This window comes from Musca vetustissima, unplaced genomic scaffold (assembly GCF_032173495.1).
Source record: "Musca vetustissima isolate MV318-11 ecotype Yass unplaced genomic scaffold, APGP_CSIRO_Mvet_v1 utg1514, whole genome shotgun sequence".
Taxonomy (NCBI): Eukaryota; Metazoa; Arthropoda; class Insecta; order Diptera; family Muscidae; genus Musca; species Musca vetustissima.
Window position 1 is genome coordinate 351,841 of NW_026883157.1, and position 14,754 is coordinate 366,594.

At 34.8% G+C, this 14,754-nt stretch overlaps 1 protein-coding gene across 1 annotated transcript; it reads right to left on the minus strand.

Moving 5' to 3' along the window:
- Window positions 1–330: 330 nt before the first annotated feature.
- LOC133329926 (alpha-tocopherol transfer protein-like) lies at window positions 331–1,512 on the minus strand. Its single transcript, XM_061538385.1, has 3 exons — window positions 1,211–1,512; window positions 653–1,022; window positions 331–591 (listed from the first exon to the last, which is right to left on the minus strand). The coding sequence occupies exons 1-3, from the start codon at window positions 1,510–1,512 to the stop codon at window positions 331–333; spliced, it is 933 nt and encodes a 310-aa protein (XP_061394369.1).
- Between the last annotated feature and the right edge of the window lie 13,242 nt (window positions 1,513–14,754).

Genomic DNA, 14,754 nt, shown 5'->3' on the forward strand with positions numbered 1-14,754 from the left:
ATTTATTTTCCACAATATATAGTACAATATAGGTTAATGTGTAATTATTATATATTTCTGAAATTGTTACCTATGATGGACCATTAGGACGAAGCGAAAAATTTAAATAATGTTCCAAAAGCCTTTAATTTGGAACATTATTTGTTCATAGCATGAACAACCTACTGTCATATAATTTAATAATATGGTACCCATATGAAGTTCCCAACCGACTTAAGAAATGTTAACTGCAGACCAAGTGTTTCAGGGTATAAAAAGTTAGGCCCGGTCGAGCTTATTAACATATTTACTTCCTTTATACCACATAAGTCCAAAAATATAATCAAATAGCTAATCTACATTTATTTTCCTAAATGATCCGCCAACGCCAAATTCACTATTCTGAATGTTGTCTTCATCCAGACGTAAACTTTCATCAACTCCACAATCGGCATTACGCTGAAAATACTCTCGATATTCATCAATAACCTGTTCAAATTCCTGGCAAATATGTTCAATTGTGGAATTTTCACCGCCAAAATTTTGCGGTAAATATTTTTTGGGGAAAAGCTCCTCGAACTTTTCCACATTATATCCTTCACAAATGTGTATCTAAAAGAAAAGGGAGATTATATTATTTTTTTTTTAAAGAATAAACATCGGACAAACTTACCCGACTTCTTAACTTCTCCGAAGTACATGATAATCCAATATTTAATAATGTCTGTATAAACGGTGGACAATTGAGGTCAAATACCTTTTTAATACGCAACGGCAATGCCTTTTCACAAAACATCACGAAGTCAATTAGAATTTTTGGTGTAACCAGTGGCAGATGTTGCAGCGTTGATTTGGAGCAATCCATAACAAACACCAAACCTTGTATGCAGGCATAGGGATCGTTGAGTAATGTTATTTCAGCCATGGTCCAAATATATTTACAAATTTCAATGGTAGTAAAGTCGTGGGGTCCAAAATTTATTTGCTCCAGAATTATTCGTGGGCCATTTCCATTGAGAGGTATTGGTAAAAGACACAAACATCTGAAAACAAATTTGAAAATTAAAAATAATTGTTTACAATTATCATAATTTTTTTGGAGTCTGATCCAATATCAGGAATTATACAAAATATATTAACAACATTTCAAATGTAAAAACATGGACATATATGGACCAATTTGCAATATCAGTCACTGCTGACTTTATTTTTTCATATTAATTTTTCTTACCCAGTTCTATGCAGCTTACGAAATATAGGATCATCTACATCGTCTGCACTCCGCAAATATGGATATTTCGTGGAAAATGTATAGAAATTATTTAATTTCTCTTTAGCCTTTTCCAAACTATATTTACTGCCACGAAGAAATTGTACAAGGAATTGATCTTCTACGCAGGCTTTCAAGTGCGGCTGTTGTTGTATCCATTCCTTGAGATCGCTTAAATCATCAGCTATTCTGTTCGAAACTTCACCCAATTCATCGATTGCAATTTTTTGTAATTCCGTTGGCAGCGGTCGAATTTGTGGCATGTTTGTGGAACAAACAATGATTCGATACTAATTGTTAATATGCATTTTGAACAGCAACTAGTTAAACTTGAGCTTATGTTTGAACATTGATGTTTGTATTGAGTTGTTTTTAATTCAATAAAATCCACATCGTGTTGGGAATGAATACTGTTGTCAGTGTTTTTCCTCGCGTCTATGTGTGATGTACGAGAATTTTGAACTATAACAGAATTAAATAAAAAAGTTAGACATACTCGTCGACGTTTTTCAACTAAGTTTTGCATATTATATCGGTTCAAATTTAAATATAGCTTCAATATCTAAATCTATATCAATATCTAAATCAATATCTATATCTATATATTAAATTTGTCATTCCGATTGAAACATCTTGACATATTCACCGGAGACTCCATAAATCTTATATATATTTTCATCAGAATAACATTTTATATCGATCTACGCATGTCCGTCAATCTTACATATTGCGATAGTGCTCGCAATATGTAAGATTGAGCTTGGAAATTTTGCATATACATTGTTACTACCTCTAGGATGTTTAGTATTGAAAATGAGATGTACTTCTATTCCCTATACTTACTTTTTGTCAAATTACAGGCTTTTTGTTAAAAAAAACGGAACCAATATTGCTAATTTTTAGTTGGGAGTGGTAGAATATGTTACCTCAAATACCAACTTACAACCAATGCGATTGGAAAACGTGCCTTTACTTCCCAAAATACCGAATTTTTGAGAAGAACTGCTATATGGAGCTATCGTAAAGAGTAGACCAATATTGATCATTTTTGGTGTTAGCCAATGAGGACCACTACCTTATTGTGGAGTGTATAAAGATTATAACACAAAGATCGGAAATTCGGACGATAAACTGCCAAAAGATGAAGCCTATTAGAACTTGCCCTAAATATTATTTGCTATTTTGGAGAGATTTTATTAAAACTAGATTACCGAAGGCGATCATTTTGACCGTTTTCAATTTCAAGTACAAAAACAAATGTGAAAAAGTGTCATTGTATGCACAGTTTTTTTTGTACTTGAAATTGAAAAACGGTCAAAATGACCGCCTTCGGCTCTAGTGTTAATGATCGAACAATCTCGATGACCTTATTATGTTTAATAAAAATTTTATGTGCACAGCTTAAATGAAATTGAGAACCCCCTAAAATAAATCGACCTCATACTAGCACTAAATCTTTATTCAGGGGAAATATTGGTTGTGCAAAGTTTGGATCCGATCAAGAATTACATATATGTTTTTTTTTTTTTGCTAGGAACTACCGATAGAAGAGCAAATTAATTGGTTCCCTCAATTCCTTAGTATATAAACATTTCAAGAACCTTATTATCCAAAAAGCAAAACCAATACTCCTGGAGCCATGAAAAATTTACAAAAATTAAAGAAGGAGGTTTATCCTCCTTCTTTGATGAATGTTAGACTTGGGTCTTTTTGAAGAGAATAGAAAGAAGTGCTCAGAGGCAACATGAAGCACACGGTCAATTTTCCTACAAGATGAGCTAATTTATTTCAATTTCATAATATTGTGTATAATACGACATATACTTGAGGAACTGTTTTATGTATCTTTATATAGATATGCTAGCAAGTGCTCGTATGCGGAAAGGAAATACAAAACTAATAAATAGTTTATATGAAAATCGTGAATTCCGTCGTTTATTTAATATCAAGTTTTTTACCATTTAGTCCTTTTGTACTCATAAGTACGAATTTCAAAAACAATTTCAATCCTGCTTTCATATAGCAATAGTAAGTCCAAATTTAAGAATTCCAGATTTATTTGTTCACCAAAATCCAAATTATACCAGATTTGGGACGATTCTGTACTTTTCGTACCCATATTCCAAAACTATCTCAATCCTACACTCCGACAGTAATCTTATTTGCAACTTTCAGGATTCCAGTTCTACCCGTCCACCAAAGTCCAAATTGTACTAAATTTAGTAATTTTCGGCCCATAAGTACAAATTTAGTAATTTTCGGCCCATAAGTACAAATTTCCAAAATGCAATCCAAAAATAATATTAAGTAAGTACGATTTTTCAAAACTTCCTCAATTCTACTCTCCAATGATAATTTTAATCATAAATTTCAGGATCCCAGCCCTATCCGTTCACATAGATCTAAATTAAACCATATTTAGTACCATGTAGTAGTTTTCGTACCTAAAAGTTCGAATTTCCTAAACTACCTCAATCCTACACTCCAACAGTAATTTTAAATCCAAACTGTGCCATTTAGTACTTTTTGTTCCATAAGTACGAATTTCCTAAACTACCTCAGCAGTAATTTTAATTCCAATATTCAGGATTCCAGATCTATCCGTTCACACAAAATCAAGTTGTACCAAATATAGTACTATTTAGTACATATAAGAACTATACCTCCATATCTCAATTCTACACTCCAACAGCAACCACAATTCCAAATTTTAGGTTTCTAGCTCCCTCCGTTCACCCAAATCAAAATTGTACCAAATTTAGTGTGGTTCAGTACTTTTCCACACATAAATACGATCCAAAGATATCTTCATAGCTCAATCTTCAACACTAATCTTAATTCCAAATTTCAGCTCTATCCGTTCCTGCTAAACCAAAATTGTACTAGATTTAGTACCATTTAGTACTTTTCGTAGCAATTAGTACAAATTTCCTAAACTACCTCAAACCTACACTCCAACAGCCATTTTAATTCCCAATTTGAAGTCTTTAGCTCTATCTGTTCACCTAAATTCGATTTGCACCAAATTTATTACCATTTAGTCCTGAAAGGATCAGTGGTGTGATCCGAAAACTTGGATTACGCCTGAATATTGCAATGACAAAATACAAATGGTATTCGAAATAACCCGCCAACACTACTGAATTTTTGAAATTTCCATATTCACTAATAAAAAAAACTATTGTAAAAAATTTAATGGTTTTAAATGAGTTTCTGACGTTGGAAATGTATGCCATTTACATCACTGTTTCGGGCGGACCATTTCTGATTTGAGAATATCAGCAATTACAAATCGGATATGTATTGAAATCTGAGGACAATTTATCACAGCTATGCTCAAGACGGCACTCATTGATTTGTGATATTAGAGATTAAATGCCGAATAGTAGGACACACACATGAGCCAGTGAATAGGCCTGTTGGGCGCTCTAGAAAGGCAGGAAAGTTACTATAAATCCATCTTGAGATTATGTCTTCTTAAGTTCTAGGAATTCTGTGATCATAGTGAAGTCCTTCAGACGTTTCCATTCACACCCCCTTAATTCAGTTATTTCATGAATAGTATCATTTCCCAAAAAATAGGTTCGAAGGTTTTCAAAAGCTGGACAGTGACATAGGAAATGTTTCTACTTTCGCTTTTAACATTTTTTTAAACAAAATCCAGCCTTTTTTCTCAATAACGTTTTGGCAACACAAAATTAACAATTAAGCACAATCTATATAGCTGTGAAAGCCAATCAAAAATCGCCTATTGATCAATCCAGTATTAACACTGTTTCAACTTTTTCCTATTTCCATAACAAGCTCATATTAATTACTTTCCGATGGAAATCTCTAAAATAGCACCCTTAAAACAGGCGTGAGAAAATACCAAATTTCCCTTCAAGGATATTTCTCTTTCACTTTCTTTTTCACATCGAAATGTTCTGCTTACACAGAGAATTATAACACATTTCTTTTTAAAACCAGAAACCATATCATTAAATATTCAAAGTTTAACCCAAATTCTAATTCTAACTGGTTTGTGAAAAAATATTTGAAACACTTCGGCTTTTATGTCACATTTGCATTATTCCTTGAAACCCTTAAATTAGTTGAAGGAACCGGTTCGTTATTTCCCTTTCTTTGTGTTTTCGTTCTCACCACGAAGAAAAGCTACTAATTAACTACAAGAAATTCAACTCCAAAGAAACACCCAAGCGATCGTGTGGATGTGAAATTTCTATTTCTTAGGAACTACCGAACATCCACCCGAGGGTGTTTATAGGGCTACTGAGAAAAAAATTTATTTCTTCATCTTTACGACCTTGACGAAATCCGTTAAAAAACCGAACAAGGGATGAAATAAAATCAACAATCAACCACCGTGTTTGCAGCCGCTGTTGTAGTAGCTCGCTCTGACTACCGGCATAAATGTCAGAATGACATCAAACTAACCAGAAAAATATATAGGTGAAATTCTAAGCACTTACCATTACGAGTATTCAGCCAACCATCACCTCAGCAAATGTGATGTCGAATTTCTTTTTGTGACTTCTTCAGGGGTTATGTTGTCCATGTCATGCCATGACACTCACAATCATTCTCCCTCCCTACCCGTATAATGCAATGTGTGTGTGTGGTTATTGCAAAGAACGCATGCCAAGCAGCGGGTAAAGCCAGGAAAACATATCGAAGATCATCATTAATTGACTAGTTGCTGCTGTTAAAACGAAAATATTAAACGGCAGTTATTTCTCATAATAACGGCTGATCCGAAAGAAAGGCTGATGGCAGGAGGGGTTGATACATCAAATAGAACGTTTTGACAGATATTCAATTTTCCCAAACCCGCATTTTCAGCAGCTTGAGTTTATTTTGTAAAATTATTTATTAATTGATATTTGAAGAAGGTCGTTTTGCAAATTTTATAACTGAAGGAGCAGCACAATTTTTAGAAATTTTTGGGTGGTGTTTGTTTATTATTTGTGGGAAGACTTTCAATAAAATATCATGCAAATAAAGAGAAACCCCAAATAAATGCGGGCTTTAATTTTGAATTATTTATTTATGTTAGAAGAACTTAAAATGGTCGTGATGAGGACAGATCCGTTATAAAAACTAATATGGGAAGTTTAAAAGTCGATTGGGGCCGATTATATTATACCTTTTATCCAAGATTTTTATTGTATATGTAAATATATATTAAATATACATATATGCAACTATTTCAATCAATCAATACACATGCCATTTTGAAATCCTACCAAAATTTCATGTCAATAGCTTAGCACCATTTGTATGAAATCGAAAAAAATATGTAAAAGAGCTATATGTAAATCTGGTTCGATTTAACGGAACATTGGCATGTGGCAATCGGTATGTTGCACTACATCGGAAAAATATATAGGTGGAGCTATATCTATATCGGAAATATAAGGGAACCGTATTTGAATATGAATTGATTTAAAGCAATTCATACACACGTCATTCCAGACTTATTTCGGCACGGTACGCAATCGAGGTGCATAATTTTTAAAATATGTATAACGTACACTCTAAATTATTTTTGTTGAAAATCACAATGATAATGATAGACAACACGACTCCGCACAAACAGTAGTAATTTTCAACAGCTTTGTTGTAAGATGTTACACAGAAAGTTTTTAAAACGTTGCACATTTTTTGCTGAGATTTTCGGGTTGTAATTCAAATCCTCTAAAGGTTCTATTTTATTTTAATATGCGACTAAATGTTTGACTTTTAATGCTATATTTTCGAGATGCGGACGTTGACGTCTCAAGGCCACACACACTATCAGAAATAGATGTTTTTCTATTGGATATATTTTTAAATATTTATGCCCTACACAACTATGTTGTCAGGGTATTATAGCTTTGTGCAGCCCCAAGAGTTTGTAACGATGCGAAATATTGGACCTAGACCCACCTTTTAGTATACCGATCGTCATTTCTCGACGAGCTGAGTCGATCTAGACATGTGTGTCCGTCCGTCTGTCCATTATAAATTGTAAACACGAAACAGGCCACAGTTATGGACCAATCTTCACGAAATTTTACATGTAGGATGGGTTCTGCCCTATGAAGACCCCTATTGTTTTTGGTAAAGATCAGTTAATATTTTGGGGATGAAATGGACCAATTATTTTTGTCGGTTTTTTTCTGGTCGTTTCATAGGCCGCAATTATGGTCCGAATATCGCGAAATTTTACATGGAGAAGGAGATTGCACCAAAGAATAAGCATGCCTGTTTTGATAAGCATGAGAAATGGACCTGACCTTTGTGCGAAAAATTACAAAATTTTTATTCTGGGGCGTATATACTTGCTCCTGAAGGACATATATCAGAGATGTTGACAGTATGACCAAGAGGAGTTGTTGACCCTCAAATTGATGCAAATTATATGGCTGTATGTACTCTGATGTGGGAGTTATACGTAATTAGATAAAGGTGACTATGTGCATAGTATTACTATTACTCCATTATAGGACGGAAATGTCGCGCTGATCGCTTTGAAATTGTACATGAAGTTCCAATTATGGTCAAGGACGACGCCTATAATTTTCGGTGAAGTTGAGATTTCATTCAAGGGGTGCAATGAACCGAAAACTTTAATTTTGGCAGATTTTCTAGTCGCTCTAGAGGCAATTATTATATGCAGAACATCGCAGATTTTACAAGGTGAAGGGGATCTGACAAAATACTTAGAGCGGCTGTTTAGATGATGATCGGTCAATTTTCCGAGGGTCAAAGCAACCGAAAACTATAACAACCAATTTTTTATTAAAAACATGGAAAATATGCCAGGGTTAGAAAGTAGAGTTGTTGATCTATAATCGGTAAAAAGGGTGCAGATATCACGAAATATTGCCCAGGCTCAGAATATAGAACCGCAGAAAGTTTGCTTTTTGTGGTAGCTGTGTAGGGTATCATATGGTCGGCCCCGTCCGACCATACTGCTCCGCTCACTGGTTTTTTAATTGTAATTTAGGACTTTTTAATAATACTGGCTTAAAATTTGAAAAGTTTTATATACGAAATACATACGAAATGGAATGGAAATATTACTGAAACATCTGTAAAAATAAAAAACCGTGCATCTAAATAAGCTTATTAGCTAGAGATTTCAAACTTTGCGACTGTTATTTATTTTGATATTCGATGCCTTCGAATCAAATTTAGTGATGTACAATGAAAGCTTCATATCGAATGTGCCCCGATGACGAAGGTGCACCAGTGTCCCCTATATACAGATATAACTTACAAATTATGGAAACGCATGGAGGGGCCAATTCGTTTTCACGTCTAGTGATGTACAATGAGAGCTTCATATTGAATGTGCCCCGATGACGATGGTGCCCCACTGTACCCTATATACAGATATAACTTACAAATTATATCTTCCAGTGTTGTTCCAAACTGGAAGATATAGCAATTAAATGGGTGCTGAGATTAGAGCAGTACTCTAAATTCTTTATATATCAGTGTAGATCGTTCCTTCCGTTGGCATTTTGATTTTTCTCCATGGTACACTTGTATTCAATGTTTGTATTTTTTTTTTTTTTTGAAATATCATTGACCAGTTCCCTAACATGTCTATAACGATAAGGATATTTTCGGCATCATTGAAGTATGCTCTCTGCTTGGCAAAATAGCTGGACATCAATTTCGTTGTCGTGTCTAATTCTGATTGATTTTTAAGGTTGTTTGGGTTTTATTTTCATATTATCATTAAGCACTTATACAGATTACACAATATCTTGTTGACCATTACGCACCTTTAAAAAAATAAACAACAAATCGCAGTGATTAAAAGTGAAAGTTTTATTGCGATTGGCAAATTTTTTATTACATGTATATTGGAGCTATATCTGAATCTGAACCGATTTCAACAAATCTTAATCACATGTCATATTAGATTAAATGCAGTACGGTATTTTGAAATCTCGTCCATTTACAGAAAATCGAACGAAACTTGGCCCACATCATTCTAGACAGAATTGAATACCCTATGCACAATTTCGTATAAATCGAAGGAATGTAGAGGCTTTGGTTACCATTTGCATAAAATCGGACGAAAAGATCTCCCATATATCTATATGTGAGTCGATTTATACAAAAAAATATTAATATTGTACCAAGTTTGAGTGCAGGTCCCTATATAAAGGTACTCCCACATCTCTGTACTATAAACGATTCTGTACCCAAAAATGAAAAAGGCTAGTCCAAAATTTGAAAGTGCTATAGTAATGTTTGTTATTTCTTCTTTATGTCAATAATACTTAAAGTTCTATATTTGCACACAATGTGGAGAGAGAGAGAGTTTAAAGTTTGAGAAGCACTCTTACCGTCACTTGATGCTAACACAATAAATCGGCAATATAATCAAGAGTTGTTCAGATTTTCACTTGAAATTCTAAAGGGACATTCCTGAATTAGTGTAGGTTCGAATATTAAAAAAATTAAATTTTTTGAAACCGAGAATTTGAAATGCATGGCAGACGGCTACCAATTCCACTGGATCTGTAACATGGAAATCTCAAAAGTTATTGAGGAGAAACCTTTCTGTATGACGATCAGTCATTATTTAGCTGGTCAAATAGACCTTAAATACTATGCTAAAAATTACAATATTTTCATTACTTCACAAAACATGGCCTCGTGGTTTAATAACGGAAATATTCACCGGTGACTCCATAAAGTATATCTTCTTAATCAGAATAAAATTCAGAATCCGCATAAAACACATGTCTGCCAGAAATCATGAGAGAACTCGCAACATGTAAGATACAGCTTTGGTTTTGCACATACATTGATCCTCCTCCTAAGAGGGTTGTTAAAGAGATATATTGTTCCACGTTTTTATATGGAATCCATATACCGATACCGCCCCATTTTTGATATTTTCAATGTTTTATGTTTTACAATCGAAGTATTTCTAAGTTGGTATTCGGGTTTTTTGAAGGTTATAACACCTTTGCGAAAAACGTCCGATACAGGTCTATTTTTGGCATTGCTCCCGAAAAGCGTGCCTTTTTTATGAGTTTTTTAAGATTTTACCTGCATTATCCCATCGAAGTGCCATTTTGGGTTCTTCGAGGGACACACATATTCATGTTTTGCGATATTCCCATATAAATGCTCCGCCTATTTCCGCTTTTTAGTCGCATTTTCCTACTGATATTCCTGTAATTTGGCATTATGAATTCCTGGTGAACAAAAAACATATTCACAGTGAATTTTCCATATACATACGTCTATGTTTTTCAATAGCCACCATACTATGGCCCGCTTAACCCAGATAACGCCAGAGATTTGGTCTTCAAAATCTTATTAAATATTTTATTAACAATTTTTGAATAAACTTTAGTTTTAACATAAAGCTAAGAGTGTATAGAACAAGATACGACAAAAAATTCAAATCATTTATATTTAAAAGGACAGTGGTGCTAAATGGGTTAATATTCGGTATAATGAAGATTCTATAAAGAAATTCTGAAAACGTGGTTTTACCCCTCCTTCGAACTTAATGACTATCTTACTCTTTCATAGCAAGTTTGTATGGAACCATTGAAAGTTAGTGGGGAGGGTTTTCCATTTTCTCTCAGTGTCTAAAAAGGTCTGTGATCAGTTTACGAAATTTCTTAGCAACAATTTTGTTAAAGGAAAATCCCCCTAAATTTTCTAGATGGATCGTAAGACATTTATCATTGTTTCTAGTCCTTGAAAGAATTTTCTAAAGTAGTTCCTATTGTAATATGATTTATTACTAAGCAAAGAAGATCCTTATCATTATTCTATAATATCTCTACCACCTATAGGACACCATTCCACAATGAAAGGAGAAATGTGATACGCAATAAAACCTGCCGAATATAAAGAAAAGCCAATGCCATTGAAAATTCACATTTCTTTACAACCATTGTCATAGCAACCAATGCCCCATCTTTTTCACTTCCAACACAAATGTTCCCATCCCCTCATCTAATTCACAAAAAACAACACAAAGAAAAATCTAAACTTATTTTCTTTTCAGCGGAAGTGCAACAAGGATCAGCAGCCAACAAAACAAAAGTAATAATAATTTCCATAAAAATAGAATCATAAAACAAATGAAAAATCGAAAACCATAGAATGTTGTTGTTGTTTTTTTTTTTTTTTTTGTTATTGCTGTTAGATTTAACCCGGTGTTACGGTATTATGATTTGCACTGAATTGGATACATTTTCCCACCAGTTGCTATCGCACCCTTTGTCACTTTACCAAGTGTGTGTGCGTTTTTGGCCCAACGTGAGAGAATTGCGATTTTCCTTTCATGGATTTCTTAACAAAAAACCAGCAACATTATCAACAGCCCCTTCTACCACAAAATTCTCCCCGCCATTGTCGTCATCGTTGGAGGGAGAGAGAGTATTTCGTCATTACCGGCAAATGTTCACTGAACGGTTCTCCATATGCATTCACATTGTATGACGTAGAATGGTGATCATGAAAAATACCATCGGTTCCCAAGCCGAACGAAATTCCCTTGCTGTAGCAGAAAGTGCGTGTTTGGTTTTGTTTAGAACATACCAGCATAATTTCATCGAAGGCGGACAATAAAAAAATCACCCTTAATAATAATTGTTTTATGTGAGTGTGTGATGACGATGATTAGTGGGGTACTTTTCGAATGGAGTGATGAATATTTGAGTAGAACAATCTTACACAACTTCAACATCCATTAATGCTTGTAAACTAATATAAGTTTCCTAGGCGTTGGGTTAATATTTACCCAATATTCCCGACTATGAAACAATGAGGAACCTGAATCGATGATGAATCGAACATGATTCAATCTAGAATATTTGAATTATTTATAGTTCACCATATATAATAGATTTGCCATATATAACATGTCAGACTACAAACCGATGAGGGTAAACATTCTATCAAAATGGTTTTGGAGCAATAATCTTATCTCCCAATTTTTGGTATCTTAACGATTTAGGACTTGTTTTCCAATTTTATTGGGACTTCTGACTGACTGATTCAAAAATTCATCAACGTCCAGACGAAACGGATGTAGCTAGAATCTTGAAATTGGGGTGAGGGCCACTCTTGATCCAAAGGTGTCAGAAAAGGCAGGGTTTTTGGATATTCGTACTAGAACGGCACGCAAGTACTAACAAGTATTAAATGTGGTACCATTTGTATTAGCGAACCGGTAGACCTAGAACACAGTGTAGAATATAAAACGTATACAAGGCATATTCGTACTATAAGTATCCGAAAAGTACTAAAAAGTACTAAATTTGGTACAATTTCGTAGCATGTGAATGAATAGAGTTATAAGGGTCGATATAAGGAGATGCTTTTGGAAGTGTGTACTCATGTATTCGAAAAGTATTAAACTGTACTAAATTTGGTACAATTAAAAATTTGGAGGGACGGATGGAGCTGGAATCCTGAAATTTGAAATTAACATTACCGTCGGAGTGTAGCGATGTAGGTACTTTTAGAAATGTGTACTTATATGCACGAAAAGTACTAAATGGTACTAATATCTGGTACAATTTGTATTTTGGGTGAACCGATAGAGAACGCATGTTCAATGATTGGAATCCCAGCATGCTTTGTCCCGTACACAAATAGGACACAAGACTTTATGTGCCAACCAATCGCATATTAATTGCTGAAGCCAATGGTCAATGACATTATTGGACCATACATATGCGGCTTCAGGCCTGGCAAATCCACCATTGACCAGATTTCCACACTGCTCCAAATCGTGGAAAGGAACCACGAAAAACACATCGACACATTCCACATATTCGTCGACTATAAATCCGCAGGATAACCTTAACTGACACAAGGTCAGCAGTTAAAGTCGGAAAGGACCTATCGGAGCCCTTTGATACCTAACGAGGATTCAGACAAGGTGATAGTTTGTCGTTTAATCTTTTTAACATCCTGCTGGAAAATGTCATACGAGAAGAAAAAGTGAAATGACAGGAAAGACACTGCGTACACCAAACAGGACATGTTTCTCGCCTATGTCGATGACATCCACATAATGTGTCGAACTTTGCGAGCGGTAATAGCCACCTTTGAACTGATTAAAAATGAGTCTGTCAAAGTGGTGCTGGCAGTAAATGGCGGAAAGACCAAGCTGATGGTATCAACGGGCAAGACGTAAAGTAGACTAGGATCAAGTGTGGAACTTGAAAACCACAAATTTGAGGTTGTGAACGATTTTATATACCTCGGTACCGCCATAAATAAAATTACATAAATTTTGAAAAGAATAGTGTTGCCCAACAGATACTACTATGATCTGAGTAAGCAAATCAATTAAACAAGGCCACCTCTCGCCAGACCAAACTCATATTTTACAAGATGCTGATACTACCCGTGATGGTGTATGGATCAGAAGCATGTAAGCATATGGGGCAGCTTTTGGAGTGTTTGAGAGAATTATTTTCCGAAAGATCTACAGACCGATCTGCGTCGACGGTGAATATTGCCGTCGAATAAGCCACGAGTTGTACCATCTATTCTCGGATATCGACATAGTCAGACGTATCGAGCTGCAGGGACCACAGTTGCTAGGCCATGTTGTGGGAATGATGAGAATGCCTCAGCTGAAAAGGCCTATAATGATGACGCATCAACGGAAGGCTACGAGGTCGATGGAAAGACGAAGTGGAAAATAATATTATGTATCGAAACATTGTCTTTCAAATTGGAAAGGCTGCACACAGACCTGGAAAAGATGAAGGAAAGAGATTCAAATAAACTATCAAGGAGTCGGAACTATATGGAGCAAAGGAACTATATTAAGGAACTAGTTCCTTATTAAAAAATGAACGAGAAATATCGATATGTTCCGTAAATTATATTGCCCAACTCTAGAAATAACTCATCGTAGCGTTCTTCTCCGGTCGTGCATCGAGATATCCCTTCCTTGGTATATAATGAGGCTGCTTTATCCTCCTACTCACAAAAATTTGATGATGATATGTTCTGGCTTTAGATCGTTATACTTGGAAACCAGATTTCAAATTACGGTAGCCTTTGGCCTCCATTTTGCTGGTAAGTGAGGTTTTCATTTATTTCCCATTGCACATTAAGAAACATCGCTAATTCAGAGTAATGTCAACAATGACATGCTTTATTAGCTTATTTTCCCGCTCATATTATTTTCTTTCATTTTTCATCTTGCCACAAAAATGCCACCTTTTTTAAATAAATTGCGACGTTTCTTATTTTGAATCAACAATTTGTAGATTGTTCACATAAAGTGGTCGCTCGGAATAAAAGAATTGGCTCAATGAGAATGGTGGTGGATGGAGTGAAGTGGAGTGGAGTGAAGACATTACTCATGCAAGATCTTTTTGGTGGTGGGTTTTCATTGTCGTACATTCGAACTTCGACAACTATAAAAGGTCACAAGGAAATTGATGGAATGGCAGTGTTAGTTGCACAACGATTCCGACAACATCAAAAAATAGTTTCAGAATTAA

Excerpts from the sequence above, each read along its gene's own strand:
- LOC133329926 (XM_061538385.1), bottom strand. The coding sequence starts at position 1,512 with ATGCCACAAATTCGACCGCTGCCAACGGAATTACAAAAAATTGCAATC. Across the intron at positions 1,023-1,210 it reads CGTAAGCTGCATAGAACTGG|ATGTTTGTGTCTTTTACCAA; the intron begins GTAAGAAAAATT and ends ATTTGTTTTCAG. Across the intron at positions 592-652 it reads CGGAGAAGTTAAGAAGTCGG|ATACACATTTGTGAAGGATA; the intron begins GTAAGTTTGTCC and ends CTTTTCTTTTAG.